We start from the raw sequence: 25395 nt of genomic DNA on the forward strand, positions 1-25395 counted from the left end.
CCACACACCTACTTACCTGCCTACCTTACTTACCCTCCTACGCATCCCATCCACTATACAGCAAACAAAATGACCGACGAAGAGGAGCGCACAAAGGCCGAGAAGCTGGCCGCCGCCAAAAAAAGAGTACGTCCAGCCCAGCCCAATACTTAGCAAGCCAACCCGGACTCAAAAGAAAAACGACAACTAACGAAAATACCAGGTCGCCCAACTCCAAAAGCAGAAGAAAAAAGCAAACAAGAAAGCCTCCGTCTCTGAAACACCTACCACCAGCAAAGGAGATTCCCCGAAAGAACCCACCCCCGAAACTGAAACTGCGACCGAAAACCAACAACAACAACACGAAGAAGAGCCAACACCAACACCAGCAAGGGTAGAAGACACAAAGGACACAAAAGACACCGACACCGACACCGCCAAGTCACAACCTACACCTCCCACCCAAGAACAGGATGAGAACACAACACCTACACCCGCATCGCTCGACGCAGGTGTCTCGCCGCAGCCTGCGAAACACGGCCACGGCCGGCAGCCTTCGCTGTCGATCCAGTCGAAGATGAGGTCGTCTTCGTTTCGGAAGGGGTCTGTTTCGCAGGGGAGTGCGTCGCCTTCGCCTTCTGCGATGCTTAAGTCGCCTGCTCTGCCGCCGTTGACGGCGGATGGGGAGTCCGTGCATGAGGTTTATCGGAAGCAGGCGGGGCGGATTGAGGAGGTGGAGAGGGAGAATCGGCGGTTGGAGAAGGAGCTTGAGGAGGTGATGGGACGGTGGAAGAAGACGGAGGAGCAGTTGGAGGATATGCGGGAGGCGAGTGTTGATGTTGTGGAGTTGAGGGGGAAGTTGGAGAAGGCTGAGGTGGTGGTGGGGGAGGTTGAGGGGTTGGTGAGTTTCTTCTTTCCTTTCCTTTCCTTTATTTTTTATATCTTTTTTTTTTTTTAAATTTGGGGTTTGGTGGTGTTGGTACTGATGGTTATGTTATTAGAAAGCGGAGATTGCGTCGCTGCAGAGGCAGAACTCGCATTTGCAGAAGACGCATCGGAGTGCTGCTTCGCCGGCTTCGGCGGAGTCGCCCCCTGCCGATCTTGTGCAGCAGCTTGAGTCGAAGTCTGCGACTATTGAGGCGATGGAGCTGGAGATTTCAAATTTGCGTGCTCAGCTTACGGATCAGGCTACGGCTGGGAGTGCTCATGAGGAGCAGATTAAGGCACTGGAGGAGAAGTTGTCTGGCAGTGAAGCTGTGCTTGAGAGCACGCAGCGTGAACTTGCTGATACTAAGAGTGCCTTGACTCGTGCGTCGGAGAAGGCCGTCAAAGAAGGGGTGGATAAGACCTCTACGGAAACCCATATCAAGAACCTGGAACGGGAACTCGCGGAGGCGAAGCAGGGCAAGACGGAATCAGAGAAGAAGATTGAAACTCTAGAGAAGAAGATTGAAGCAATGGGCAACCTCCACAAAGAGTCTGAGACACGACACCAAGCGCGACTGCGTGAGAGCGAGAAGACCGAACAAGAAGTAGCCCTGCTACGAGGTCGACTAGCGAGCGCTGAAAATGAAAATCTCCGACTGAAGGAGGAGCAGGAGACCCTTCGCAAGCGCCATGCTGAGGGTGCCGATGATGACGGCATCGACGAGCTCGAGGATGAAGAACGGTCCCGGCTCGAGCGCCGGATTCGTGACCTGGAAGGCGAGATTTTTGACCTCCGTCGAGGAGTCTGGAAGGAAAGACGTCAGGAACTTACCGGCGACCACGAATCGACTCTCTCTTACTCGTCGAACGCCAACCAGGCTGCTAACACATTCGATGATGTCGACCTCGTCGGCGGAGCCCCCGAACACGCTCGCCGACGCAGCATGCGACAACACTCCTCCTTCTCGACCGTCTTGTCTAGTGGCTTCGCGGCATTCACCGGAGGTAACAGCTATGGCAACAAAGGGCACGCGGTCTCGAACAAGCCGCACCCCGCTGCTGCACGGGGAAGTCTTGAGCTCCTATCTGAGGAGAACTTGGACGACGAATTCGACGAGGCAGAATTCGCACGTGCCCAGGCCGAGGAAGAAGCACGCAAGCGTGTCGAGTGGGTCCGCGAGATCAAGAAAAAGCTCAAGGACTGGCATGGCTGGCGATTGGATCTGGTCGACAGCCGGGCTGGAGCGGAGGGAGCCGGCGTGGGAATGGGCGAGATTTTCGAGATTTAGAGCTACATCTCATTGCTAAACTGCTATCTTTCCATCTATTGTTCATGTGAAGGCTCAAGGTTATGTTCATGTTCGCGGGAATGTGGTTGGCTGGAGTACGGCGGGTGCGTAGATATGATATCCCAATTGATGATTCTTTATCCTTCATATCTTTCTTTCATCTTATCTTTTCCTCGATGGCTGTACTGATATCTACTATTTAATAAAGTAAAACCACAACAATATACATAAAACAGCCCAGCTATCTAAGCTACCAAAAACCAACGTTTACTAAATAAACACCCCATAACCCTAATCAACGAACGCAAAACACCAATTAAATTCAAATCTAAAACCATAACCAAAACCAAAACCAAAAAAGAAACCATCTACTCCTCCGCCAACTTCCCATCCAGCACTCCCTCCGACCGTCCCCTCCTCTTCCTCCTAACAAGCTCCCCAGCCCACCCCGCAATCTGATAAACCCACCCCCCAGTAACCATCACCCCAGAAACGGTGTTAACGAGGCGTATCAACAGCGACAAGAAACTACCCCGCTCCTCACTGATCATCAGCAGGATCGGCTCGATGTTATACTTGAAGAAGATGCCGGGTATGTAGTAGGGAGATTCGGGGAGCTCGGCGGCTTGGCTAGTGGCCGCGTACTGGTTTGTGAAGATGACGTTTTTGGAGTGCAAGGGCTTGGAGCTGAGGGTGCTGTCTAGGGCGGCTTGGTGGCCCTTGGAGTAGATGGTGGGGACGACGGAGAGGAAGTATTGGTACTTGTAGTAGTGGGATTCGGTGGTTGCGATTGTTTTGTCAAGGGGGTTGAGGAGGGTTGGGTAGTGAGGGCCGAAGGAGAGTTCGGTGATCATGTGGGAGAAGTTGAAGGCTGAGGGAATATCGAGGTTAGCATATCATACCATACCATGCTATTGCAGCACAAATCGAAAACACGATAATACCAAAAAAAAAGCAATCAATAAAAGAAGGAAAGCAAAGAAAGAAGAAAACATACTCCCATGGTCCAAATGTCCCCCCATATCCCTATACCCATGTCCACGGGCCGTAATATGAAAATCCCCCTGCACCTTATTCCCCTCCAGACTCCCATAAATCCGACAAGAATCGGCCTTCTCCCCCCACCTCAGCTTCGGGCCCTTGGGGAACTTCCTCCTCGGATTCCTCCGCACCTCACCAAGCACATGTCCGACTTGGGCGTCCTCCTCCTGCGCCTCGAGTCTACTCGCATCCTCCTGACTAAGCGTTTGATACTCATGATCGGAATTGCGCTTGTCCATCCAGAGCTTCCAGCTCGTGGGATCCTTCTTCAGAAGCTCACCGGCCAGAATCCGGTCGCCGGAAGCATCTTGGATGTTGACGTGGAGCGCGTCGCAGGGCATCTGGACGACGACGTCGAGGTTCAGCTGGAGGTCATGTGAGACGCCCTTTTCGACGCTGAAGTGGTGGTTTTCGGAGCCCTTGAACCAGGTTTTGAATTCGGAGAGGGAGAAGACGGTGCAGATGAGGAGGATTAGGACGGTCCATTGGCCGCCTCGCCGGGAGGGAGCTGTGTAGGAGGGTTTGGTTTTGGCTAGAATGTGCGTGTTTACGTTAGGAGGGCTTTTCTAGTAAATTTTTTTTTTATGATTCTCTTTGGGATTCTTTGGTTTCATTCAGACGTACGAAATGCATCGAATGTCTTCAGGCCAGCCTGCAGCCCGGACTTCTCTCCGAACGCATCCTCGTCGAGGCCACGCGTTGCGAAGCCATTCATGACGAATCTGTATGGGGGGCTTGATAAATCTAGTAGATCAAGGCATGAACGAAAAAGGAAGAGAATGGTAGATGAATGGGCGCCAATTTGGGCCGGGATCGGGGTGTTGAAGAAAGGAAATTGAATTGAATGGTCGGCGGAAAACAATGGAGGCGGAGCGCTTGAGGCCAAGTATTTCAATTCGTTGCTTAACCGGAGATCTTATCTGATCTACCTTTTATCACGGACAACCTTATATAAATTGTTTTTATGTAGTTCTGTATAGTAGGAAATTGCGATGGCTCCTGTCCATTCCCTTGAATATCCAATTATATGGTTTTTTACGCACCGGAATTTGTACTTTTCGTAGATTACGTGTTTACATTTTGTATTCAAACTCATCTGCTAGTATAAGAAGTATTCAACTGTAACTGGGCTGCTACATCTCGAGTGGCCTTGATTGGACTGGCGGCTACAACGTGTCTTCGAAATAAGACGAGATAAACATTGAATATGGTAAAGGAAAAACAACCCGGAAGAGCCCAAAAGCCTGACGCCTGCTTGAGAATGCGAAAAGCAAGACCTTTGCGAGAGTAGTTTATGGGGAACCTGACTTCATCAAATACGCACACTCCCGGAAAGCCACAGTCGAGTGGCCATAAACAACACACCTGAGAGGGCCAAGGAGATACCTGTGAACAATTGCATCGTCAAGTAATCAGCCCCTCCAGTATTTTCAAGCAGTTTTCCCGCAATTGGGCCTGTTGCTAGGACTGCGAACGAGGCAATGGTGATGCAAATTCCTTTTGTGAAAGAAAGTGGCTCATGCGTCAGTGTTGTATATCAAAAGGCACCGGCAGCAGGAGTACTCACCGTTCCAAGAGCCAATGGCTTCTGGTGTCGGCGCCAACGCGGAGATACAGGGCGAAAAGATTGCTTGAAGCGCACCAGAGGCAATTCCATACACTATTGCCCATACTATCACACCTGCACTACTTTGGCAACCAATCCACGCAAAGGCAACAGTGGCACAGGCAAGAGTGGCCACTACAAGGGAATTTAAAAAGCCTAGACCAGAGTCGGCAATTATGCCTAAGGCGTAGCAGCCTAAAAAGCCGCCACCATTCAAGATCGCTGCGTCATAAAATCCTAGGCTTGGCGATGCTTCCAGCTGGATAGCATATGGACTAATGTAAAACTTGAGGATACTATTAGTCAATGATCATGATTACTAGCTTGTGGCTAGCTACTAACCCATGGGACGTAAAGACCTAAATCCATAACGAAAATTGCAATGGTGAGCAGTATCGTTCGACGATCAGTAAAGTATCGTCGTATAGGTAGGGTTTCATGTTCCTGTGTGTGGTGAGTGAATCGATGCTGAACAAGTACTGTAGCAGCACCCATTATAGCTAACTGCATGAAGCCGATAATGCGCAGAGTCCAGCCGAATGACACGCCCTCAAAATTAAGAAGTCTGTTCGCTAGAACCGGCCAAATTATACCTGGAATTTAGAAAAGAATTAAGTCACAAGTGGTTCCATAGTTCAGTGATAGAATGACATACCTCCAACCATCTGGCCAGACATAACGAGGCCAACGACAAACCCACGGCGTTTTAAGAACCATTGGGACTGAGCAGCCAATGCTGGAGTAAATATAAGACCCATCCCAAGCGAGACGCAAAATCCCTGGGAGAGTAAGAATTGATAGTACTTGGTTGAGATAGAGGACATGATATTGCCGAAAACCAAGAAGAATGTTCCTCCTGCGAGAGGCAGAGCGGGTCCATATCTATCAGACAGCCTCCCAGACCACATTCCGAAGAAGAAACAGCCCCAGATCTGGACGCTGCCGATCCAGGCAATATCAGATGAGCTAGAATTAGGCAAGACAGTAGTCTTGAAGTAGCTCTGGAAAACAGAGGCTCCACTCAGAAAGCCGATACTAGCAATGAAAGACAAGAATCCTCCTAGGACAGTGCGCCAGGCTTGGATACCACCATCCGGGAAGTTTTCAACGTTCTCAGTAGCTGCCTCATCGAAAGCACCTTCTTCCTCATCCCTGGGGACGAATTCAAGGTGATGGTGGTTTGCTTGAGGTTCTACCTTTTCACCTCTCTTGCTCTCTGTGGACATCGTATAAGTAAGTATATAGGAGATGAACAGATCAAGGATAGTTTGCTGCCCAGCTCTTGATAAAACAACGCGAAGGTAACTCACTTTTTTCACGAATATAGTAGACCCTAAGAGCCCATCTTATAGCTGGGGAGGATACGAGAGAGAGGAATAGATTAGTTTGACTACCCCCACAATTCCAGAGGTACTACCGATCCGGATCCGCGGCTTATTTGACTTTAACTCAAACCCCGCGTTATGGTTTTGGCAGAAGTATCTGGGGTAGCTGTTCATCATCAGTCTTCCGGCCAGTAATCTAGTATTGAGTTCGGAGGACACAAGCGCTCAAGCCCCTCAACCATAATAGTTGTGTCTCTTGTCCCATCATACATTGGTATGTTCACCTGGGCATTCAGTAGGTCTTTAAAAAAAATGCGAGCTCTCTACCAAAGGATGGTCGTCGAGTTCAGATTTTCAGCCCAAGTACATTCCTATAAGATACCAAAACAATTTCGAAGGAAACTAATTATTAGAAAGACCCAGCGGGATAGAACGATGTAGACGGCAACCTCATTTGGGCACAGTATGTACACAGGAGAATGGTACATGAATGTGAGACAAGATTGGGAAGTCTGACAACTGGTTAAGACAATATGGAAAGCATTGTACATATGACCCCAGAATTTGAGAAGCTTGCGTTTTTCTGACCAAAATCAAGATAATATACTGTTTGGCAGCTGCGCTAGGTGCTTCACAACTGGAGAGAGGACGGTCGAGTTAGGCCTTTTCCTTGGCCAGTGCGGCAGCAACCTCACGAGCGGCGACAACCGCCGTCTGCATGGCACCCTCGATGAAGCCGGCGCCGAGGGAAGCGATATCACTGCCTGCAAAATAAATCCGGCCGTGGGGCTGCCGCATCAGAGGTGCAGCCTCTGTTAACATACCGGGCCGATACCATCCCCAGCCACCCTGGGAAAACTCATCGGCTGCCCAGTCATAGCTAGCTGTGTCGACGACCTTGATGTCCGGAACAAAAGCCCGCAGGGCCGCTTCCACTGCATCATGATCATCCGCTTTAATAGCGGCGGCATCCGAACAGATACACATGATAAGTGTGTCGCCATCGTGGCGCTTCTCAACTCGCGCCGAATTGATCGGGTGCTTTCCAGCGGGAGCAAAAGCTATGAATGGCTCTATTTCGCCTTTCACTCGTACATAGATCTTGCTTGCCACCACAGGATTCTTTTCCTCGATCATGATCCGCGCTGCTTCGGGCAGTTCCGGGGTAATAGTCACGTCTCCAAGAGTATTTATCGGTAGTGCGGTAATAACAAACCGGGCATTAATCTTCTCACCGGAGCGTGTTGTTACTGTTGGGTGAGATCCGTTGTCTGAAATCGATTGGATTGGTGTCGATAGGCGTACTGTAGCTGAGGACTCGGCCATAATCGCGTCAGCCAGGCGTTTAGTACCCCCCACTAAATGCCAGAAGCTGGCCGTCTCGAAGAAGCCACTATAATCTCCAAAGGTTCCAGAAACACCCTGTAGGAGCTGCGCAATACCCTGTTCACTATAAGAGTGAACGAGACCTGACATGGTACCTTTCAAGACATCGGATTCATAAGTGGATAGCTTCATCGATTGGATACGATCCTGAATCGACTGTTCGTCGGATTCAGTGGTATTGGTGACTTGGAATGGAGCCGGGAATTTTTCGCGGGCATCGCCAACCAGTTGCATCATAAGCGGATTGACCGTCTCGAAGTACTCAGCAGCAGTACCAGAGTGTACGGAGCCATCTGCCAACCAGTAGGTCTTTTCTGAATTGAGAGGCGGCAAAATTGAAATGTCATGGCGCTGTAACTCATGCCAGATGGTAGGATGCGTCCAGTGTACATAGGTACCTCCGAGCTCTACCTGATCACCGAAGGCCTCAGTCGTATAGGTTCTCCCGCCGATTCGGTCACGTCCCTCAAGGAGAACCACGGAATGGCCTTTCTGGCTCAGATCGCGGGCAGCAAGGATGCCAGCCAAGCCGGCCCCAATAACAGCAACATCAAAGAGTTCCTTCATGATTGCAATGTTCGGCGCGGGGATTGAATTGAAGTCTTGGATTCAAGAATAATGCATCTTCCAGTACGGTTGCCCCCAGAGCTTTTATAAGTGTGTTCTCCTAGTATCAGCTTAATCCCCTTCGGGGCCTGATCGACTGAGGAGACTAATATCATGGATTTAGAGTGCGGAAAGCAACATCACTGTGATTCCGTGTTGTGTGGCTCCCTGGGCAACTTTCTTTCACACTAGCCTTCGTACTACTGGAAAGCATAATGCGAATAATTGAAGTTTCCGGTGGAGCACCAGCATGGTCCCACTATCTAAAGATATATGATGATACTACGGTGTTTACTAGAGCTATAGCGCGGTCTTTCGCACATCTTTTCATCCCGGGAGCTTTAGCTCTGAGAAGCACGAGGTCCACCTAGTGAAATCCAGTGGCCCGGTGCCCCCTGAAGATCAGCGTTTCATTCCATTAGTTGCTATTCTTGCATATACTAGTACTAAATAGAAGTAGCCCCTTATCTTATCTGAATACCATGGTATATCGGATGGGTTTCGACGATCCTTAACCCTCCCATCCTGTGGATCAATATCGAAGCTATGGGAAACCGGTATTCTAGTTTAAGAGATTAGAGTTTTTTTGGTTTATGCAGAATTAGGCACGATTAATTTCGGAGCATAGCACGCCTCTATCACAAAAACGCGAATGGACACAGTATACTATTAGGAGGTGGAAACATGCATACTTTCTCAAAATCTCTTTTTAGAGCCGAACGTCGAAATTACAGACTGGGCAAACTGTACGTTGTACTGAGTACAAGGCTAGCTGATCCAAATTCCCTCCTGGTACACACTCGTAGATCCATTCCTCTCGTAGGTGTCGATTTGCTCCTTTCTAGCTCTGCTGCCTGATGGGCTTCGTTGGAACAGGCTAAGACAGAATCCCTGGCTGATTTCTAGATCCCATTGGCTATTTGCAGTGTATTTCTCGTTTACCTTGCCGAATTCTAAACAAGATCTTCAGGCCAAGATTAGCTCACAGATTGTTCTACGGATCTGCCGATCATAGTGGTAGTTCCCAAAAACAGAATTAACGTTCTGGGGACTTTCGACCTAATGGCGCATCCTCTAACTGGATAGGGAGTTGGTAAGCTGCCAATCATGTGCCCGGAACATAGAAAATCACTGGGCCCACTTCGGGCCGAGACGTTCGGATGTCTGAGATATTATAACCAGGTGGGACTTGACCCTCCAGAACGGTTAAAGATAATTACAGTTAGCGAGTTCGGTACCGAAGAAAGTGGCTGCACCGGACACCAGAATATTCTACGGAGTCCGAGGATGGCTCGAAGATCAACGAGGCCAGAGGTCTCGAAATGTGTAAGCAAGGTCGAAGGGATCCGACGCGCAACCTGTTTTTCTTTCTTTTTTTTTTTTTTTTTTTTAGCACTTTTTTCGTAGTGCAATGTTGCCTCGGTTTTAACTAAGATTAAAAGCACTCTACACATGAGACACACAAAGCTTTACCTAATATGATACATGGCTGGCCAAAAGCAGGTGAGAACGCCGGTCATTATCCCAACATGCGGCCTAGTATCAAAAGTCGCATGATTAGTCACTTCAAGAAATGGTGGTGGGCACATTGCATCGCACTTGTCGCAGTCGTACTTGTCGTTGCCCTTCCTTTGTACGCTTGGCCATGGTACATTATGATTGTCAAAGTTAACTGATCGACTGTGATTGCCCTAACAGAATCTACGTCCTTTATCCGAAAATCGCACGGGCTGGTATCAATGATTCCACACTTGATATCACATCAATGGTCATAAGCAATCCCACACCGGGCTCGTTTCACCTAAAGGCAAAACAGATTATTGGAACGAAGAGTTCCTTTCACCCAACCATTCATGGATTCAAAGCTCAGGTGAGCCGTCCAGAAGCGGCAAGCGCCTTCGCAGCTCTGCAAATACCGGGGCTCAAGGCGCGAGATAATGCGACGGTGTCCGTAGACCAGCGCCTCTATCCGACTGATCAAGAAGAGTTTGAGACATTGGTAACGGATTTCATGATCAAGAATGTGGTTCCGTTACATGTCCATGGCAAACCTGCCTTGAGGGAGGGAGGCCTCCCTAAGATAACCGTGACATATGATAAGACAGTCCATCTGAAGGGTACACACGCAGCTGATTATCCTGGCCTTTCCTTACCGAAACATACTGATAGGATACAGGCTTTAACAGGCTCCGTGGATTCAAGCTGTTAGACTTACATATGACCAAGTTCGAGGCCCGCAGAATAAACGTTGAAGGAGAGGTTCTGATCCCCAACGCATCTGTAATAACAATTTCATTAGTACGTAGCTCTGCAAGACGCAACCCTACTCGCTAACTTTCAACTCTAGGGGAACATAACAATGGACCTATCCGCCTATGGGACCGCAATTGGCAAGTGTTACCTGTCCAACTTGATGCTCCGCCCGGGCCAGAATACTATCCCTATAGAAGCCAACGTGGATGCCACTGTCTTGGCGGAAATTATTCTGAAGAACGGGGAGAGGTGGATCTTGCCAGTCGACATCGCGGCTTCAGAGGGGTCGAGCGTCTATGACGGTCAGGTTATCCCATATTTTTCGAAGGCTATAGCGGCCAATAACCTCACCGTACAGGTGGATTTAAAAAAGACTTTGGGCGATACATTTTGGGATCTTGTTAAAGGAGTGCTTTGAGGTATAATACTGATATTGTACACCCTGAGTTCAAAACAATGCGATGCTTTCCTTGCATGCCTGGTAATACGCGAATGAGTATCATGAGAAACTTTATATGCACAAAAAGCGTGTTTACATGATTACTAAGGCCGCATGGCTGTTTTCCACTTCCTGCCGTATATAGATGAACAACTTGAATGTTTCTTAGCGAAGGCCGGATCCAAACCAGAAATCCCATATCGAAAATCTCCTATTTCCACTTCTGCCTTTCGGGGACTGTGTTCTCATATAGAATACAGCACGAACTTGTGCGAAAACATCAGCAGAGCACTGATATTTACAGAAATTTCTTCTCACTGCAACGCCGTAGCTTCACCTTCGCCTTTGTCCTGCGTAAAGATTTACGCTGTAGTGTTGTTAACCCCTGCTCCGACAGCACCGGAGCCGCGGATGTATAGCTGAGCTGCCTTCACTTCTTGGCGATTAATCCAGATAAATGGATAAATCACTAGAGCGTGGTAAATGGTCGAACTAAACAGCATCATGGCGGATTATTAATAGTGATGCAATAGTTAGTGGACATCTGAAGTATCTTGGCAGGTGGCGCATGGGAAACAGTTGAAAATGCATCCGAGGAGTCCGGCTAGGGCTTGGCTCCTCAAGCATTATGGTGCCATGAAGTCTGAGACGTAGCACCTTTTGTTATAATTGCGTATGGAGAGCCGCCGTATGGAGAGCCAAAATTCTCCAAGATGCTCAATATCTTGATTTTTGGCTTTACTTCCCTTTTGATAGCAACAACTGCTGTTGTGGTCGGTTGCAGTAGGATATTATTTATCTTTTGTCTTATGATTTTTGGTGTATTGAGTATGGCAAGGACAACAAAGGGAAAAGAAAGAAGAAGAAGAAGAAAGGCTAAAAGAATGAACGAGTCGGCAACTGTCCGCAGAAGTACTACGGGAAGTGAGCTAAAGGGGAGACATTCATCACAGAGGCATAAAGTCGACAGTCATACAGACTTTCGAGTCTCTGGGCTGGAAACCGATGTGGCTGTGACGGGTATGTATCGGGCTATTGCCTCGAGGAACTCGGCGCGGGGGCACTTAGACGGCGGACGACTCGATATCAATGTCTGTAGACATACCTTCCGACCGCGAGACATTGTGAGACGAAAATATCGCAGGGCGGAGCCTATACCAACTCATGACGGTGCTCCGAAAGCAGTACTGGTGGACCCCGAGAGGTTCTCACTACATCTGAACATCGTAATCCAGGCAATCGGATCGCGTGGTGACATCCAGCCGTTTATTGCGCTTGGCAACGAGCTTCGGCGACACGGCCACAGGGTTAGACTGGCCACTCATGAAACATTTCGTGACAGTGTCAGTAATGCAGGGTTGGAGTTCTTCAATATTGGTGGCGATCCGACAGAACTCATGGCGTTTATGGTCAAGAACCCGGGCATTCGGGACACACTCCGTAGTGGCGTGATTCAGAGACGTCGCCGAGAGATGAGGGCCATATTCTCTGGATGCTGGAGATCATGTTTTGAGACAGGTGATGAAAGGGGTCCGTTTGTTGCCGATGCAATTATAGCAAATCCCCCAAGCTTTGCGCATCTTAGCTGCGCAGAGAGAATGGGGGTTCCGCTAAACATGATGTTCACGTGTGTCCTACATGGCAGCCCTTATGAATCCGATATTGACTAGGTGTAGGATGCCTTGGTCTGCGACCCGATCGTTCGCCCATCCCCTTGTAAAAGTTCGTGCGCAGAATGCCGAGCCGTCCAACACAAACCTGGTTTCCTACACGGCCGCCGAGGTGTGGTTGTGGGAAGGGATTGGTGATCTCATAAACCGCCTACGCAAGGAGGAGTTGGGGCTAGACCCATTAGACTCCGTCAACGCGCCTGGGCTGCTGGATCGGTTGCAAATTCCATACACCTACCTCTGGTATGCCTATACTTGTCCCGCGTTATACCTGACTATCCTTTTGACGGCAATAGGTCTCCAGAATTGCTTCCAAAACCTCGAGACTGGTCTGACAATATCGATATCTGTGGATTCCAATTCCTAGCGGGAGCCTCAGACTACACCCCTCCGGAGGATCTAGTTGCTTTCCTGGAGGATGACGATCCCCCAATTTATATTGGATTTGGCTCCATAGTTGCTGAAAACCCATCTAAGTTGACAAATATACTATTCGATGCCGTTTGTGAAACAGGGCAACGGGCATTGATATCAACCGGCTGGGCTGGACTTGGGAGTGAAGTGCTTGAGATCCCGCGAAACATCTTCCTTCTGGATCAGTGCCCGCATGACTGGCTTTTTCCGCGTGTTTCCTGCGTTATACACCATGGTGGAGCTGGCACCACTGCCACCGGGCTGCTCTTTGGACGCCCAACGATCATAGTTCCTTTCTTTGGTGACCAGGCATTTTGGGGTTCGATTGTTGCGCGTGCCGGTGCTGGGCCAGACCCGATCCCGTACGGACAATTGAGCAGTGAGGGCTTGGCTAACGCGATCGGAAAAGCGCTGGATCCTCGAACCAAATCAGTATGTGAGGAAATAGGCCGAGCCATTTCCCGGGAAGATAGGGTGAAGAATGCGGTTCGCAGCTTTTATAGGCACCTTGATCCTGCAAAGTTACGTTGCGCAATATGTCCGAACCGTCCTGCGGTATGGTGGGTGCGTGATTGTGGCTTCCAACTGAGTGCATTTGCAGCGTCAGTGTTACGAGACGAAGGCCACATTGGCCCAGGCCGTTTGGAATTGTAAGCCCACCGTTTCCCATTACGTGCCTCAGTTTTTACTTACAGTCCAAGGTATCGGTCACAAGAATACGACACCGGTCGTGATCCAAGAGAGCCTCTCTCTGCATTGGTGGATGTATTCTACGCGCTGGTTATCGATATTATCAATCTCATTGCAGTCACTCCTGTGCAGATGATTGAAGGCACTCGACGGAACCCTCCCAAGCAGAATCACAGCCTGTCGCAACGTGTAAGAAAGTCAACGAAATCACCAGGGCAATCTGCTGGTAACGAGAAGACTGGCCGTCTGGCCGATATCAAAGCCTTCTGTACGGAAAAGAATTCCATGAAACTCATTCCCAAAGCTGAAAGGCGTGTCACCAGACTTACAAAACACGCGCTAAATTTTGTCATTGTTCTTCCTGCTGATCTGACGCTGAGTCTAACCAAGGGTTACCATAATGCGCCTAGATTGTACCATGACACTACGGTGCGTGAGCCTCACAGGGTCACCGGCCTCAAGTCTGGGTTTCGAGCGGCGCGAAAGGTACTTTAAATGAGCCCACAACTTATGTCCAACTGTTCCAATGTTAATTTGCTTAGGAATTCACACAAGGCTTCTATGATGGAGTGTCCGGGCTTATCAGACAACCAGCCGAAGGATTCCGGTCTTCCGGTAGCAGTGGCTTGATTAAGGGAATCGGGAAGGGGTTGGGCGGTGCGGTTTTAAAGCCAGCTGCAGGTACGCATGCTATAAACAGGCCGTTGCCTCTCCATGATCATATTTGCTTCATATCTGACCATGTTCTTTACGCAGGCGTCATGGGCTTGCTGGGATTTCCGTTAGATGGACTCCATAAAAGCATTCGCAAATCATTCTCCGAGTGCAAGTCAAAGGAAATTGTCCTACTGCGCATACAGCAAGGGGACAAAGAAGCCCGTCAGGCATCAACGGAGGACCGAGAAAGGGTGATTCGTACTTGGCAAGAACTCGAGCGGCACTCTCCACGGAACAGAAGGGTTAAATGGAAATAGTGTCATCGCGTGTACATAGCACATAAAACAGAAAACAGTAAGCGTATTTTGGAGTTCGCTCTCTGTGTTTAAGCGCCGTGCGTATATATCAGTTAGTCAACTCTGTCCAGCAGACCAGGTCGATAGCCTTCTTGACCATATCTCCGTGCACGATTCAGACAATTGTGACAAATCATGGCTGGTGATAATGCTCAATGCTTGGTGCGATTCTTCTCTACTAAGCTAGCCGTGTATCCCGAAGAGAAGACGCCTGAAGCTGTCTAGATGTGGAGACCCTTGTATGCCGCGTCCCAGAAATTCTTTGACATCCCGTCTATCAGGAAACATATATACAAATGAACTGAAACTATGCCATTGCTGGTTGAACTACTTTGTGAGGAATTCTCTGCTTTCTCCGCTCGACCAAAAACCAACGTTGGCTGAAGATCTAACCTTGCAACTTCAATATATTCAACTGCTACTTTGGCCCAATTACTCGATTTGGTCCCGTAATCTTTGAAGTTTTCAAATTTTTCAACATATGTGTAATCGAGGGCACATATTAAACCTCAAGTCACCATTTCCTAAAGCTTAGACTCGTTGAATTGCCTCCTGAAATCGGAATGCGCGGAGACCGACTTGGCGTTTGCCATGAACTATCGCGAAAGTTTAAAGCACCGTCCTTTCCACCACAGCGTTGGTTCACTGAATAGATAGTACTCAATTCCATTAGTCCCGCAGAGACTGCTGTCGATTTGACTCCGAATGGGCACTGAATAATGTTCACTCCAAAACTTAACCCGCTGGCTGTACGTAGTCTGTTTTTCTTTTGAAACTCCGGCAGCCATTTGCTAACAAGGGTGCTCCAGTGCAGGAGGTGTCAGATGAAAAAGGTAGAGCATTAAGAGACATGACTGTGGCTTGGACTTTTCTTATATGGACAGGTTCGTTGTAGTAGGCAGGAACCAAGGTGTTCACGCTGCTGTGCTGTGGGGTTCCCTTGCGTCTATAATAAACCACGTCGGCGTGGGGCAAAATTACGAACTCCTGGATCTGATGAATGGTAAGATAGACTCGCAACCTTGAGAATTATTCAAACATTGACAGAAGCTACTATTGTATAGGGCTAGTGGCGAGATTGCTGATCTCCCAGAGTCTCTACGACGGTTTACACAGCTAGTAGCCGAGGCGGAGACCAATCCCTCACGTACTGCCAGTGACCCAAAGCCCGTTATTCCGCAAGGAATCGCTTTTTTAAACCAGGATGGAGAGAGCCACTGTCGTTGGGATGGTGATCGGTCCATCCATTTGAACCCTATCATACACTCGTGGCCTTGCGATGATATTCTCCGTCCGCTCACCAAAGCCATCTACGAATTTCGAAAGCTGACCCTCAAGGATGCCGAAAAGGTCACCCCAGCTGATCCTGTTACTATACCTGTGGAGCAAGCGAGAGCATTGATCGAGTGTAAGTGAGCCCTAGGTGTTCGCTAATCAGGTTTCCGTCGCTAACTGTAGCCAAGTGTCCTTGGAGCAGTTAAAAGGTGAAATGTTCGTGGGTCTCGTGGATCCTGACCTAATGAAATCTCTTCCTGCTGTTGTGGATACGATGCATAATAATTATGATCCGTCTATTCTCCTTGTTTACTACCTACTTCTCTACAAAGGCTGTTTATTGCAAAGTGATACATCATGGATGCCGACTCATCTACCTGACCGACTTTATCTGAAATGCGTCAGTATGCTTCCGGCATGGCGTCGCGGAGCTGTCACGACCCCAGCCTACTTCATGGGAGCCCTGGCAATGGTACGTCTCTCCAAACCACGAACTCATTTGAACTGGTGAATCGATCGACCATAACTTGTTTTAGTCTTTCGTCGCAGGTGAAAACCAGGATTACGAACTAAGCTGGTCTCTACACCGCCAGGCATGCCGATTTGCTCTATTGCTTGGTCTGAACAACCTTGATAAGAGTCAAGACCAGATTGTCCATGGACTGGGCTCTGAGTGCATGAGACAGGGTTTTTGGCAACTAATCCAGAGTGACATTAATTTCCGCCTGTTTCATAACGTCCGCCCCACAATATCCGGGTCCGAATGGGCGGTCGACATGCCTTGGCTGAGGGCGAATTCAGACCACGAGAGTGAAGGCTTTCACCCCGTCAGTAGGGTATCATTCATTGTTAACTCTCGTCTCACATTCATTGGCATGGAGTACTTCCGTGCCGTTGAATCTTCCGCTTCAGATCCTCTCTTCGATTTGAAAGGTTGCATAGAGAGAATTTGCGACCAAATTGATGATACAATAGAGGAATGGCAACTTGTTCGTCAACCATGCATAGCATAGTCACCCTGTATGAGCATAAAGTCTAACCTGGAAGGCTGCAGAGAAAGAAGCTTGAACACAGCTCCACCCCGCTTGAAAGGATACTTCTGGCGGATGTGCTCCTCTCCGGGTACAACATGGCCATCATCGTGAACAGCAAGCTCCCTTGTTTCTTCCCGACGGCCTCATGTAACCATTGGTCTCGTGCTGTGGAGGCAGCACGTTCTGCCCTCCAGGTAATGCTGGCTGTCACAGTTCCGGCACCGTCATATTTGACTATCGGGAGACTTTTCTTGCTTCGCCCTTTTGTGTCTGTGTTGACTCTTTATGAAAATCTCAACAGGGCCTGTGATGGCAGTAGAAGATGCGAGGATATCAACTTACTTGACAAGTTCCGGAGAGTATTGGCCACGGGAGCAGTGCTTCAGAGGAATTTGGAGCCTGTTGTAGAAACCCTGAATGCTTTGATACGGCAGGTATGTGCTAGGGATTACAGCCAGAACTTAGAGAATATGCAAGGTATGGCGCTCGGGAGGAGTTCAGGTTACGTCAAAGTCAATACATAAAACTGTCGCTGCTGGACTGAGTCAGACATCCATTTCTATCTGACAATTTCTACTGGTAAGTGTGGCCCATAATTTTTGCTCTCTGGAGCTGCTGTACATAATTCAGATTGTGTTTGGTTTTTTTCTTCTCTTTTCTTTTCTTTTTGCTCGAACTGATATTCGGTGCATTAATCTACCTATTAGGGAGCTACTCTTCTTCGAAAATGGCCATGCTCCTGTTTCCTTCTCGTATGATATCCACATGGAGCACAGTAAAGGATCTGATGTCCTGACATTTGGAACAGTATTCCTAAGCAACACGTACTGCAATGGCCGTGTACCATAAAATTATATATGTGCATCCGAACAAAAACATGTAATCACTTGCTTCACTAATACACAATGGTTAAGCTCGATAGAGCAATTTTCAAGTCAGGTTACTTGGTATTCATCAGTTTGTGGAATGAGTATCCCACCCATCGGATCAAGACAGCCATCTGAATGGTGAGGTGTGTACGTTTCAGATCCTTCTGCAGGAGGAGTTAAAACGCCATCAAACGTGAATCGGTTCAGTACATGCAACGTTGACATATTGACAAGAGCCACCCCTGGATGTACCTCTTGGAGGCCCATCATCACTTTCTGGCATGACTGAAAGTCCTTCATTGCTTGGTGCCGCTCCAGCCCCGCAGCCCTTTTCGTACTCGAGATGTGGACGATCATGGCAATCAGTATACACGTTATCCCCGTGGCAGGCAGATAGCATTCCAAGCCCAGACCGTGTAGTTCTGATGCTAACTGTGTGATCTGGCTAGCTGCATACTTGGTATCATATTCCGAAGAGGAACACAGGTGAGCTTGGTGTAGCACCGCAAGGATGCTGTAATAGAGCATATGCAAATGACACCTTTGAACAGCAATCTGGGCATTACTGTCACTCACATCTTGACGGATACCCCGACGGAATCGACATTCCGGAGGTAGAGTGTTCTTCCAGAGGGTCAGGATGTCCTCGGCTGCGCAGATTCTCCTGAGATATTCTGGACGGCTCTTGGTTTCTATATCCGCCATTGCTGTCTCCGTCTTGAGGCGTGGATTTCTCTTTCCCTGAATAGCCAATACATGGCCGATACCCTCACAAAGCTGACAAATAGAAATGTAAATGATGGCGGTATTTCGTTGGATTTCCACATCGCACGCAAAAGAGCAGTCAGGGACAAGCTGGCGCCCGACCGAGGAGGCACGTTGCAGATCGAAGTCCTTTTTTATCAGCTCCGGAATATCAAAGTTCTCTTTCCGTAATAAAGGCATGCACCGTGACTGGAATGAAGATAAATGGTCCAGCACGTAGCATGCCCAGGCTATTCTTCTGCGAAGTTTCAGGCGGTCAGGGCTATAAGCCTGGTCTGGCTGGTCTTGCAATAAGTGGAGTGATTGGGCTATGGAAATGGCTTTGTCTATCCGATACCATTCCTGTCCCCCGCCGGGAGCTTCCGAGCTGTGATTCATCATGAGAAGGGACTGGAGGATAACGAAGTTGTCAGTCTCATACCCTGACTCGTAAACAAGCTGTCAATCGTGTTAGCTTAAGGAACTCTCCAGAACTAAGTATGAGTCGAAGCAGACTTTTGCATTGCGCGACATAGCCACATATGCCTCTTGCCGGGTTTGGTAGCCAGCTCGTAGAAGATGGTCGAGCGCAACATATTGAATCGCAGAGGCCATGACTGCATGATAAAGAAGCAAGCTGATCTGACCATTTCCACCTTGTTGATCGGCCACGGTGTCGAGCATCAACTGCCAGTCAACGACCGGTGTGCACGGGAAAACATATTCAATGAACGCTTGTAGCAGCACATTTTGGAGTGGATTGCTCGGCAGTGCTAGTGCTCCACTTGCGAGGAGAGACTCATGCCTCTCCTGAGGCATTGTCTCCGGAATTGGCCTGATAAATCCAGGCAAACCGCCAGCGGCACCTATCGTGTCCGATGGCCGGTGATCTAGAACTATGGGATTGAGGAACATTCTAAAAATTTCATCTCCTGTAGTTTTCAAGGTCGGTTCAGACGGTGAAACTGCGAAACCAAAAGTTCAGTGCCCGAACATGGGATCCGCATCCTGGCTGGGTATGTTCCTCAAGCATACTCTGTGAGACTCACATGGGGTTGACTGCGGCACGTTCAATGTTTCTCCACATGCTTGCCGATCCAGTTTGCTTGGTGACAAATGTTTCTGACTCGGCATCTCTCTAGGTGATGTTTCCAGCAATCTGTTCCAAGGTTCAGAAGAACAACAGTCGCCCCGCGAGACCTGGCAGCTCGTTGACATTTTTCGACGGAACACTAATCGGAAGATATGATAATCAGATATGTATATGAAGCTTATTGTAATAGAAGGCAATGAAGCCTCAGCCATCAGGACTCTGCTTCGGTAACAAGCCATTTCTCATTGATTGTGAGATAGACAATGTCTTACCGATAACCGTGGCATGAGAAGGATATTGCGGCGATGCAACGCCGTGATCGTAGATTCCAACAGCCCAGTGAGAGTAGAGAGAGGTGATATGTGCCTTGTGAACGTAGTGATAACCGATTTAAGATTATAGAAATACTATTGGGGATACAACAGATCTTCTGATCGACTGTGGGTCTGAGAGACACAAGCTATTATAGCATTTTAGCTCAGCAGAACTATGCTTGTTTCTGTCCTTCATGGCTTATTTTTATAAGTACTGAGGTTTCCGACCTCACAGATTTTATTCTCCAATCGAGCGTTTAAGATTATATTCGCCGAGTGTACGACTAATCAATGCCGGATTCAGCACCAGCCCTAGTTTTTCAATATCTACCCAATTTAGCCATCTTGGGCGAAACCAAACGCTTGCATCCCACATCAAACCTTTTGACACGCCGGGAGCCATTTCTGAGAAGCCAGCGAATGGGACAACAACTAGGTACTGCAGAGAACCTTGGAACGAAGGATAGGAATATACCTCGGCCTCCGCGGTATCCGAGAAGAGCCCTAGCATTAGACCTTCAAAGACAGCGGATCCGACAGCTTAATCCGATTTAGATTCATTAGTTCGGAAGATCTGTAAAATAGTCTGAACACTAGACCTTAGTAAACCCTGATAATTCGTCATTCCTACAATGGTAGTAACCGGAACCGCCCTCGGAGCCGCGGGTCAGCTCCATGGTGGAAACCCCCGTGGGGCACACTGATTATCATGCCTTAACTAGATACTGCACAGTGGCCTCCATAGTCTGCCTTAACAGCGGTGATATTCCATAGCTGTTGCATCTTATCCGGCATACGGCATCTGTCATGGAAATAACGAAGAACAGGGGATGGCCCGCCGACATGCCGTCACTCTCAATTGCAGGTAAATTGGACCTGCTTCCAGCCGCAGCTTCTATCCTGATCGCCGGTCTCGCTGCTCTCTTTACGGGTCTGAGGCGAGACCAGACCGGTACACCAACCTTCCACCTGCATGTCGCGTACGCCATTCTGCGCAAGGCGAGCGCTCGCCTCTCTCCATTACAGTTCCAGTCCGTCCCTCTCTCCCCATGTTTGCAACCCCATGCCAAAATGCACAAGACCACAAGGTCCAAAAGCTCATAAGCAAAAGGTGGATATCTCCGTCCACGGACGAAGCGTATAAGCAATATATGCAGTCACGAGGGGCCGCACCGCAAACAGTGACGCTGGATCATGGCGCGAAGGGCCATTGGATTGGCGACAAGAATGCACGGAATGTATTGATCTGGTACCACGGTGGGGACTGCCACAAAATCAAGGTCGATATCCTCAAGGCTCCTATTACTAACGGAATGTAGGAGGGGGGTTTTGTCTGCCTGCCAACATTGGTTACTTCAAGTTCTGGGAACGTCTCATTCAGAGTGCGTCCGCTGCGGGCAAGGACCTTGCTGTGTTCGCGGTCGAATATACACTTGCTCCCAACGCTCAATATCCAACACAGGTTATCCAATCAGTCGAAGCCTTGCGATACATTCTGACCGAAACCAACCGTCCCCCGGCCGATATTCTGCTGGGCGGCGACTCCGCGGGCGGCAACCTGGCCGTTGCTGTTCTCTCGCACCTAACATCACCCCATCAGGCAGTATCCAAACTGGACGTACGGGAACCACTGGCGGGGGTCGCCCTCATTGCACCCTGGACATCCCTTGACGTGGACGTAGACGCTGAATATAACTGTCTCGGAGACGTGATCACGCCGGACGTTGCCAAACCCTGGTCGCATGCGTACCTGGGAAGTGCGAAGCATGATTGGTACACCGATGCCAGTACCGCCCCTTCAAGCTGGTTTGAGAATTTAAAAACGCAGCAGATTTTGGTTCTTGCAGGGCAAAATGAGATAATGCTGCCGTCAATTCGACAGTTCGTGGATAAGGTCAAGGTGAGAGAGGAACTCTTATCCACCGAAGGAGGACACAAGCTGACTAGATAGACCGGCTTTTCGTCAGTGGAATTATTTGCTGGGCATCGAGAGTGCCATGTATCCCCCGTATATAATTTGTATGTGGGAGACCACAAAGAAACACATCAGGGGAAGAAGTTGAAGGACTGGTTGAGAGAGCTCCTCTGAGTTCTGGTTCTGTGACTGAGGTAGGTACTTGGCATCAGGGAAGCCTTTGCTAGTTGTGATACAGCCGTAGGAAAGCAGGAAAGACGCATTGCTATTACTAAAACGACATGTTTACTAGTTATATTTAGTATACTTGTAGTACTTGTAGAAATTTGAGCACACTTGCAATGATTACATTACACGTTGGTGTGAGATAAGGTAAAGACTAGCTTCTACAGCATAGAGTAATAAATACACAAATAAAGGCAGTAGAAGAAGGCCCAACTAAATTCAGCCTTCAGTATGTCGGTGTTCGGGGGAAATCATAGGCTAGATCGGAGGGGCACTTCCGCTGTATACTCCTGTTTGATCATGTCACTCAATTTGAAAGCCATGGCCCCAATCACAGCAGTCGGATGGCCGCTGACTTGCTCAGGAAACACACTCGCATCCATTATACGAAGACGGCCAACTCCATGCACGCGACACTGCGGATCAACGACACTGACAGATGGCGAAGAGCCCATGCGTGCGGTGCCCACAGGGTGGTACAGCGTAAAAGCCTTCTCTTTCATGAAGCGGGACAGTTGCTCCTCTGAGATTGAGTCAATATCAGAACTCGAGTACGGCCACCAGTATGAAGAGGACTCATCGTTCTCCGGTACAGGCTCGAGGAATCTCTGCAAAGCTGGGCTACGCATAATTCGCAGGCAAACTCGAAGTGCAGTCAAAAGGACGGCTTGGTCATTGTTGCCATCATCGCTGAGATAGTTAGGATCGATTAATGCTAGCATCACCAGTCAGCTTCAAGCCACGAACCACATGAAACGCGGGACTTACGGTGATCGAACACCTCCCTACTTCGGAGAGTGATCGTTCCTTCACTTTTCGGGCGAAGGGAAATTGGAACAATAGTAAAGACGCTGGATCCATCCATTGGGCTTTCTTCCCCGTGATGGATGAAACCCAACGGGGCTCCAATAATCTCCACGTCGGGAGCCATCTTGCTGGAGGTGTGATCTTCAGGCGATATCCCCTCAGATTGAGACGAGACATGATCTGATGATCGAATGAAAGCAGCTGCCTCACCCGCATTGCTGGTCAGCGGACCACTTCCAAAGAGAAGCCAGCGGGCCAAGGCAGGGAGACCGGAGCGGACTTTGGACAAGTAGTCCAGCGTGACGCCATGCTTGGCCTTGCATATGATCGGAGTCGTACACAGATGGTCCTTGAGGTGTCGTCCTACTGCGTTGAGCGTCTGCACTATCGGTATCCCGTGTTTCTGGAGCTCATCTAGTGGCCCAATGCCACTCAGCAGTAGCAGTTGCGGTGTGTTAATAGCCCCTGCACAAAGAAGGACCTCCCTTCGTGCATGAACCTGGAACCTCTCTGCCCCTGGAGAGGCCTGGGTTTCAACTCCTATTACTATCGGGTCGCTTTTGCTAAGGCGATCAATGAGCAGCCGAGTGACCTGGGTATTACATGCCACAGTTAAGTTTCGGCGGCTGAGGACACTGGGAGGAAGATATGCTGTTGCAAGTGAGGATCGCTGTCCTTTAGGGTCAATAAACGTAGAAAGCCTTGTTACTCCAAGGGAGCTGTTTGGTGTGTTTATATCAGCGGTGGCTGGGATCCCTACTTCCTGGCATGCTGCCACGAAGCCCTTGTCACCAATGTCAGATAGCCACGAGTGTCCAGTCTGCCAGTCCCCAGTCGTCCCGCGATATCGCGTGTCGACGGTTGGAAGTTGCGGATTAGAGGTAAAGCGCTCCATAGATCGGAAATACGGTGCAAGGTCATTATAGCTCCAACCATTACAGCCGTGGACTTGCTCCCATTCGTCAAAGTCCGATTTAGAGCAATGGTGGTATATCATAGCATTCATTGACGTAGACCCTCCTAGAATTCGACCACGGGGCCAATATAAGCTGCGGTAGGCGAGATTAGGCTGCTCCACCGTATAGTAATTCCAGTCGTGCTGGCTATGAAACAGCTTTGGGAACATCAATGGGACTTTCGTTTCGCGAACTTGGGCATTGTCCCCGCCGGCCTCCAGGAGAAGAACAGATACATTCTGGTCCTCGGAGAGCTTACTAGCCAGGACACATCCCGCTGCACCAGCACCAACGATCACTATATCTAATCAGTTATTTAACATCGGCAGGGCTTGGACTATGTTGCTGGTTCACCATAATCATAGCCTTTAAGCATTCGCTGTGCTGTTGTCTCCGTTGCAGGCGGTCCGGACGGTGGCTGTGGGGTTGCAAAATAATGTGGATCATGGGATGGATTTCGCTGTCTAGGCATTATGACGGACACAATATGGGAAAAAGACTTGGATAACAACCTGTTTGTTAAATGTCAGTATTAGATGGCTGCCAATTACGCCGCTTAAATAGTCGAGTCTCCTTGGATGCTGGATCAGTGATGACCTAGTTCACCCCAAGTTTCCACCATTTCCCCAGGCCTCCCCCGTGTCTCCCCGCATATGGGAAGATCATATCCTACACAGATAAAACAGCTACATGGGTTACTGTGTATTTTCCGAGGCTAGAAGTCGCCGGGTATTGCACTTGGCGATCGTGAAGTGGAACCGCGGTTCCGCGGGACACACTCGGCTTTTGTCATAAATCCAGCCCCTAAAATAATAGTTCAAAACACTCCTTGCTGTTCAAGACGTGTGATATTGTGTCCTCAGTGTGGTGTAGGTGGCGTTGAATTGTCTTCTTAGACTGCACTATTGGTTATTGATCCATGGATCTATATATGAACCACACAAGGGGACAACCCGTAAGCATCTACTATACCAAAGCGGGCAACAGCAAACGGTGCAGTTTACCTGTCGGTTGTTGGGTATTTACCTTAAAGGGGACGTCTATGATGGTGTCGCGTTCCAACCTGTGTGGAAGGATGTACGTACGGACCTTGCCTCTAGTTGTCCAATTTTTCATAAGACCAGGCAAGCATCCGGGGGTCTGGGGGGATGATATGAGGGCATTGAGACTAACTTTCGTTTCGCTTGGTGCCAGCTAGAGGACAAAAGATGGGTTGATCGCACTTCCTACGGGTTTATAGCGCGGTTGTTCAAAACATATCGCACAAGATCCTTGCTCCAGTACGAAGGATCTATCTTGTATAAAGAGCCCAATGAATTTGAGACAGTAGCTGGGCGCAATATCGCCTACACATGGCCCTTCCGCCCCCGAGACCAGACCTACATTTTCTTCAGTGGCAAGAAAGGAGGCAAGCTCCTCGCTCGTGCAAATGCGTCACCCGACTTGAGGCCTGTTGGCACTCGCTGGTACAGGTCAGGAACGAGTTGCAAGGAACATGTGTGTGGATGCTCACTCACGGTTGGGA

At 49.0% G+C, this 25395-nt stretch overlaps 10 protein-coding genes across 10 annotated transcripts; 5 read left to right on the forward strand and 5 right to left on the reverse strand.

The window, feature by feature from the left end:
* The first annotated feature begins 5 nt into the window (after positions 1-5).
* Positions 6-2352, forward strand: BDW43DRAFT_20616 (uncharacterized protein). The gene is made up of 3 exons (XM_032039204.1): positions 6-126; positions 203-880; positions 981-2352. The coding sequence occupies exons 1-3, from the start codon at positions 70-72 to the stop codon at positions 2193-2195; spliced, it is 1950 nt and encodes a 649-aa protein (XP_031902936.1). The 5' UTR covers positions 6-69; the 3' UTR covers positions 2196-2352.
* A 1-nt stretch (position 2353) lies between these two features.
* BDW43DRAFT_317957 (endoplasmic reticulum-Golgi intermediate compartment family protein) lies at positions 2354-3951 on the reverse strand (the record flags this gene model as incomplete). The annotated part of the gene is made up of 3 exons (XM_032048614.1): positions 2354-3066; positions 3193-3768; positions 3861-3951. 3 exons carry the CDS (start codon positions 3949-3951, stop codon positions 2564-2566), a joined length of 1170 nt encoding a protein of 389 aa, XP_031902937.1. The 3' UTR covers positions 2354-2563.
* Positions 3952-4548: 597 nt separating this feature from the next.
* On the reverse strand, positions 4549-6068 carry BDW43DRAFT_298629 (major facilitator superfamily domain-containing protein; the record flags this gene model as incomplete). The annotated part of the gene is made up of 4 exons (XM_032044582.1): positions 4549-4733; positions 4804-5128; positions 5185-5435; positions 5498-6068. The coding sequence occupies 4 exons, from the start codon at positions 6066-6068 to the stop codon at positions 4549-4551; spliced, it is 1332 nt and encodes a 443-aa protein (XP_031902938.1).
* A 756-nt stretch (positions 6069-6824) lies between these two features.
* BDW43DRAFT_308898 (flavin monoamine oxidase family protein) lies at positions 6825-8120 on the reverse strand (the record flags this gene model as incomplete). The annotated part of the gene is made up of 1 exon (XM_032046598.1): positions 6825-8120. One exon carries the CDS (start codon positions 8118-8120, stop codon positions 6825-6827), a length of 1296 nt encoding a protein of 431 aa, XP_031902939.1.
* Positions 8121-9688: 1568 nt separating this feature from the next.
* Positions 9689-10830, forward strand: BDW43DRAFT_317961 (DUF3712 domain-containing protein; the record flags this gene model as incomplete). The annotated part of the gene is made up of 4 exons (XM_032048615.1): positions 9689-9792; positions 9858-10276; positions 10336-10457; positions 10507-10830. The coding sequence occupies 4 exons, from the start codon at positions 9689-9691 to the stop codon at positions 10828-10830; spliced, it is 969 nt and encodes a 322-aa protein (XP_031902940.1).
* A 905-nt stretch (positions 10831-11735) lies between these two features.
* BDW43DRAFT_317962 (glycosyltransferase) lies at positions 11736-14599 on the forward strand (the record flags this gene model as incomplete). Its single annotated transcript, XM_032048616.1, has 7 exons — positions 11736-11871; positions 11920-12478; positions 12528-12764; positions 12818-13585; positions 13637-14111; positions 14168-14306; positions 14382-14599. The coding sequence occupies 7 exons, from the start codon at positions 11736-11738 to the stop codon at positions 14597-14599; spliced, it is 2532 nt and encodes an 843-aa protein (XP_031902941.1).
* A 706-nt stretch (positions 14600-15305) lies between these two features.
* BDW43DRAFT_269182 (uncharacterized protein) lies at positions 15306-17702 on the forward strand. Its single transcript, XM_032041192.1, has 7 exons — positions 15306-15387; positions 15448-15471; positions 15523-15641; positions 15703-16046; positions 16102-16385; positions 16450-16902; positions 16968-17702. The coding sequence occupies exons 1-7, from the start codon at positions 15358-15360 to the stop codon at positions 17469-17471; spliced, it is 1758 nt and encodes a 585-aa protein (XP_031902942.1). The 5' UTR covers positions 15306-15357; the 3' UTR covers positions 17472-17702.
* A 180-nt stretch (positions 17703-17882) lies between these two features.
* BDW43DRAFT_308901 (fungal specific transcription factor domain-containing protein) lies at positions 17883-19379 on the reverse strand (the record flags this gene model as incomplete). The annotated part of the gene is made up of 2 exons (XM_032046599.1): positions 17883-19019; positions 19077-19379. 2 exons carry the CDS (start codon positions 19377-19379, stop codon positions 17883-17885), a joined length of 1440 nt encoding a protein of 479 aa, XP_031902943.1.
* Positions 19380-20810: 1431 nt separating this feature from the next.
* Positions 20811-22056, forward strand: BDW43DRAFT_317963 (alpha/beta hydrolase; the record flags this gene model as incomplete). The annotated part of the gene is made up of 4 exons (XM_032048617.1): positions 20811-20998; positions 21079-21224; positions 21287-21867; positions 21919-22056. 4 exons carry the CDS (start codon positions 20811-20813, stop codon positions 22054-22056), a joined length of 1053 nt encoding a protein of 350 aa, XP_031902944.1.
* Positions 22057-22358: 302 nt separating this feature from the next.
* Positions 22359-24342, reverse strand: BDW43DRAFT_317964 (GMC family oxidoreductase; the record flags this gene model as incomplete). Its single annotated transcript, XM_032048618.1, has 3 exons — positions 22359-22822; positions 22876-24168; positions 24225-24342. The coding sequence occupies 3 exons, from the start codon at positions 24340-24342 to the stop codon at positions 22359-22361; spliced, it is 1875 nt and encodes a 624-aa protein (XP_031902945.1).
* Between the last annotated feature and the right edge of the window lie 1053 nt (positions 24343-25395).

The sequence above is a fragment of the Aspergillus alliaceus genome, assembly GCF_009176365.1.
Source record: "Aspergillus alliaceus strain CBS 536.65 unplaced genomic scaffold BDW43scaffold_10, whole genome shotgun sequence".
In the NCBI taxonomy this organism is placed as follows: Eukaryota; Fungi; Ascomycota; class Eurotiomycetes; order Eurotiales; family Aspergillaceae; genus Aspergillus; species Aspergillus alliaceus.

Excerpts from the sequence above, each read along its gene's own strand:
- BDW43DRAFT_20616 (XM_032039204.1), top strand. The coding sequence starts at position 70 with ATGACCGACGAAGAGGAGCGCACAAAGGCCGAGAAGCTGGCCGCCGCC. Across the intron at positions 127-202 it reads TGGCCGCCGCCAAAAAAAGA|GTCGCCCAACTCCAAAAGCA; the intron begins GTACGTCCAGCC and ends CGAAAATACCAG. Across the intron at positions 881-980 it reads TGGGGGAGGTTGAGGGGTTG|AAAGCGGAGATTGCGTCGCT; the intron begins GTGAGTTTCTTC and ends TTATGTTATTAG.
- BDW43DRAFT_269182 (XM_032041192.1), top strand. The coding sequence starts at position 15,358 with ATGTTCACTCCAAAACTTAACCCGCTGGCT. Across the intron at positions 15,472-15,522 it reads GGAGGTGTCAGATGAAAAAG|GTTCGTTGTAGTAGGCAGGA; the intron begins GTAGAGCATTAA and ends TTATATGGACAG. Across the intron at positions 16,047-16,101 it reads AGCGAGAGCATTGATCGAGT|TGTCCTTGGAGCAGTTAAAA; the intron begins GTAAGTGAGCCC and ends ACTGTAGCCAAG.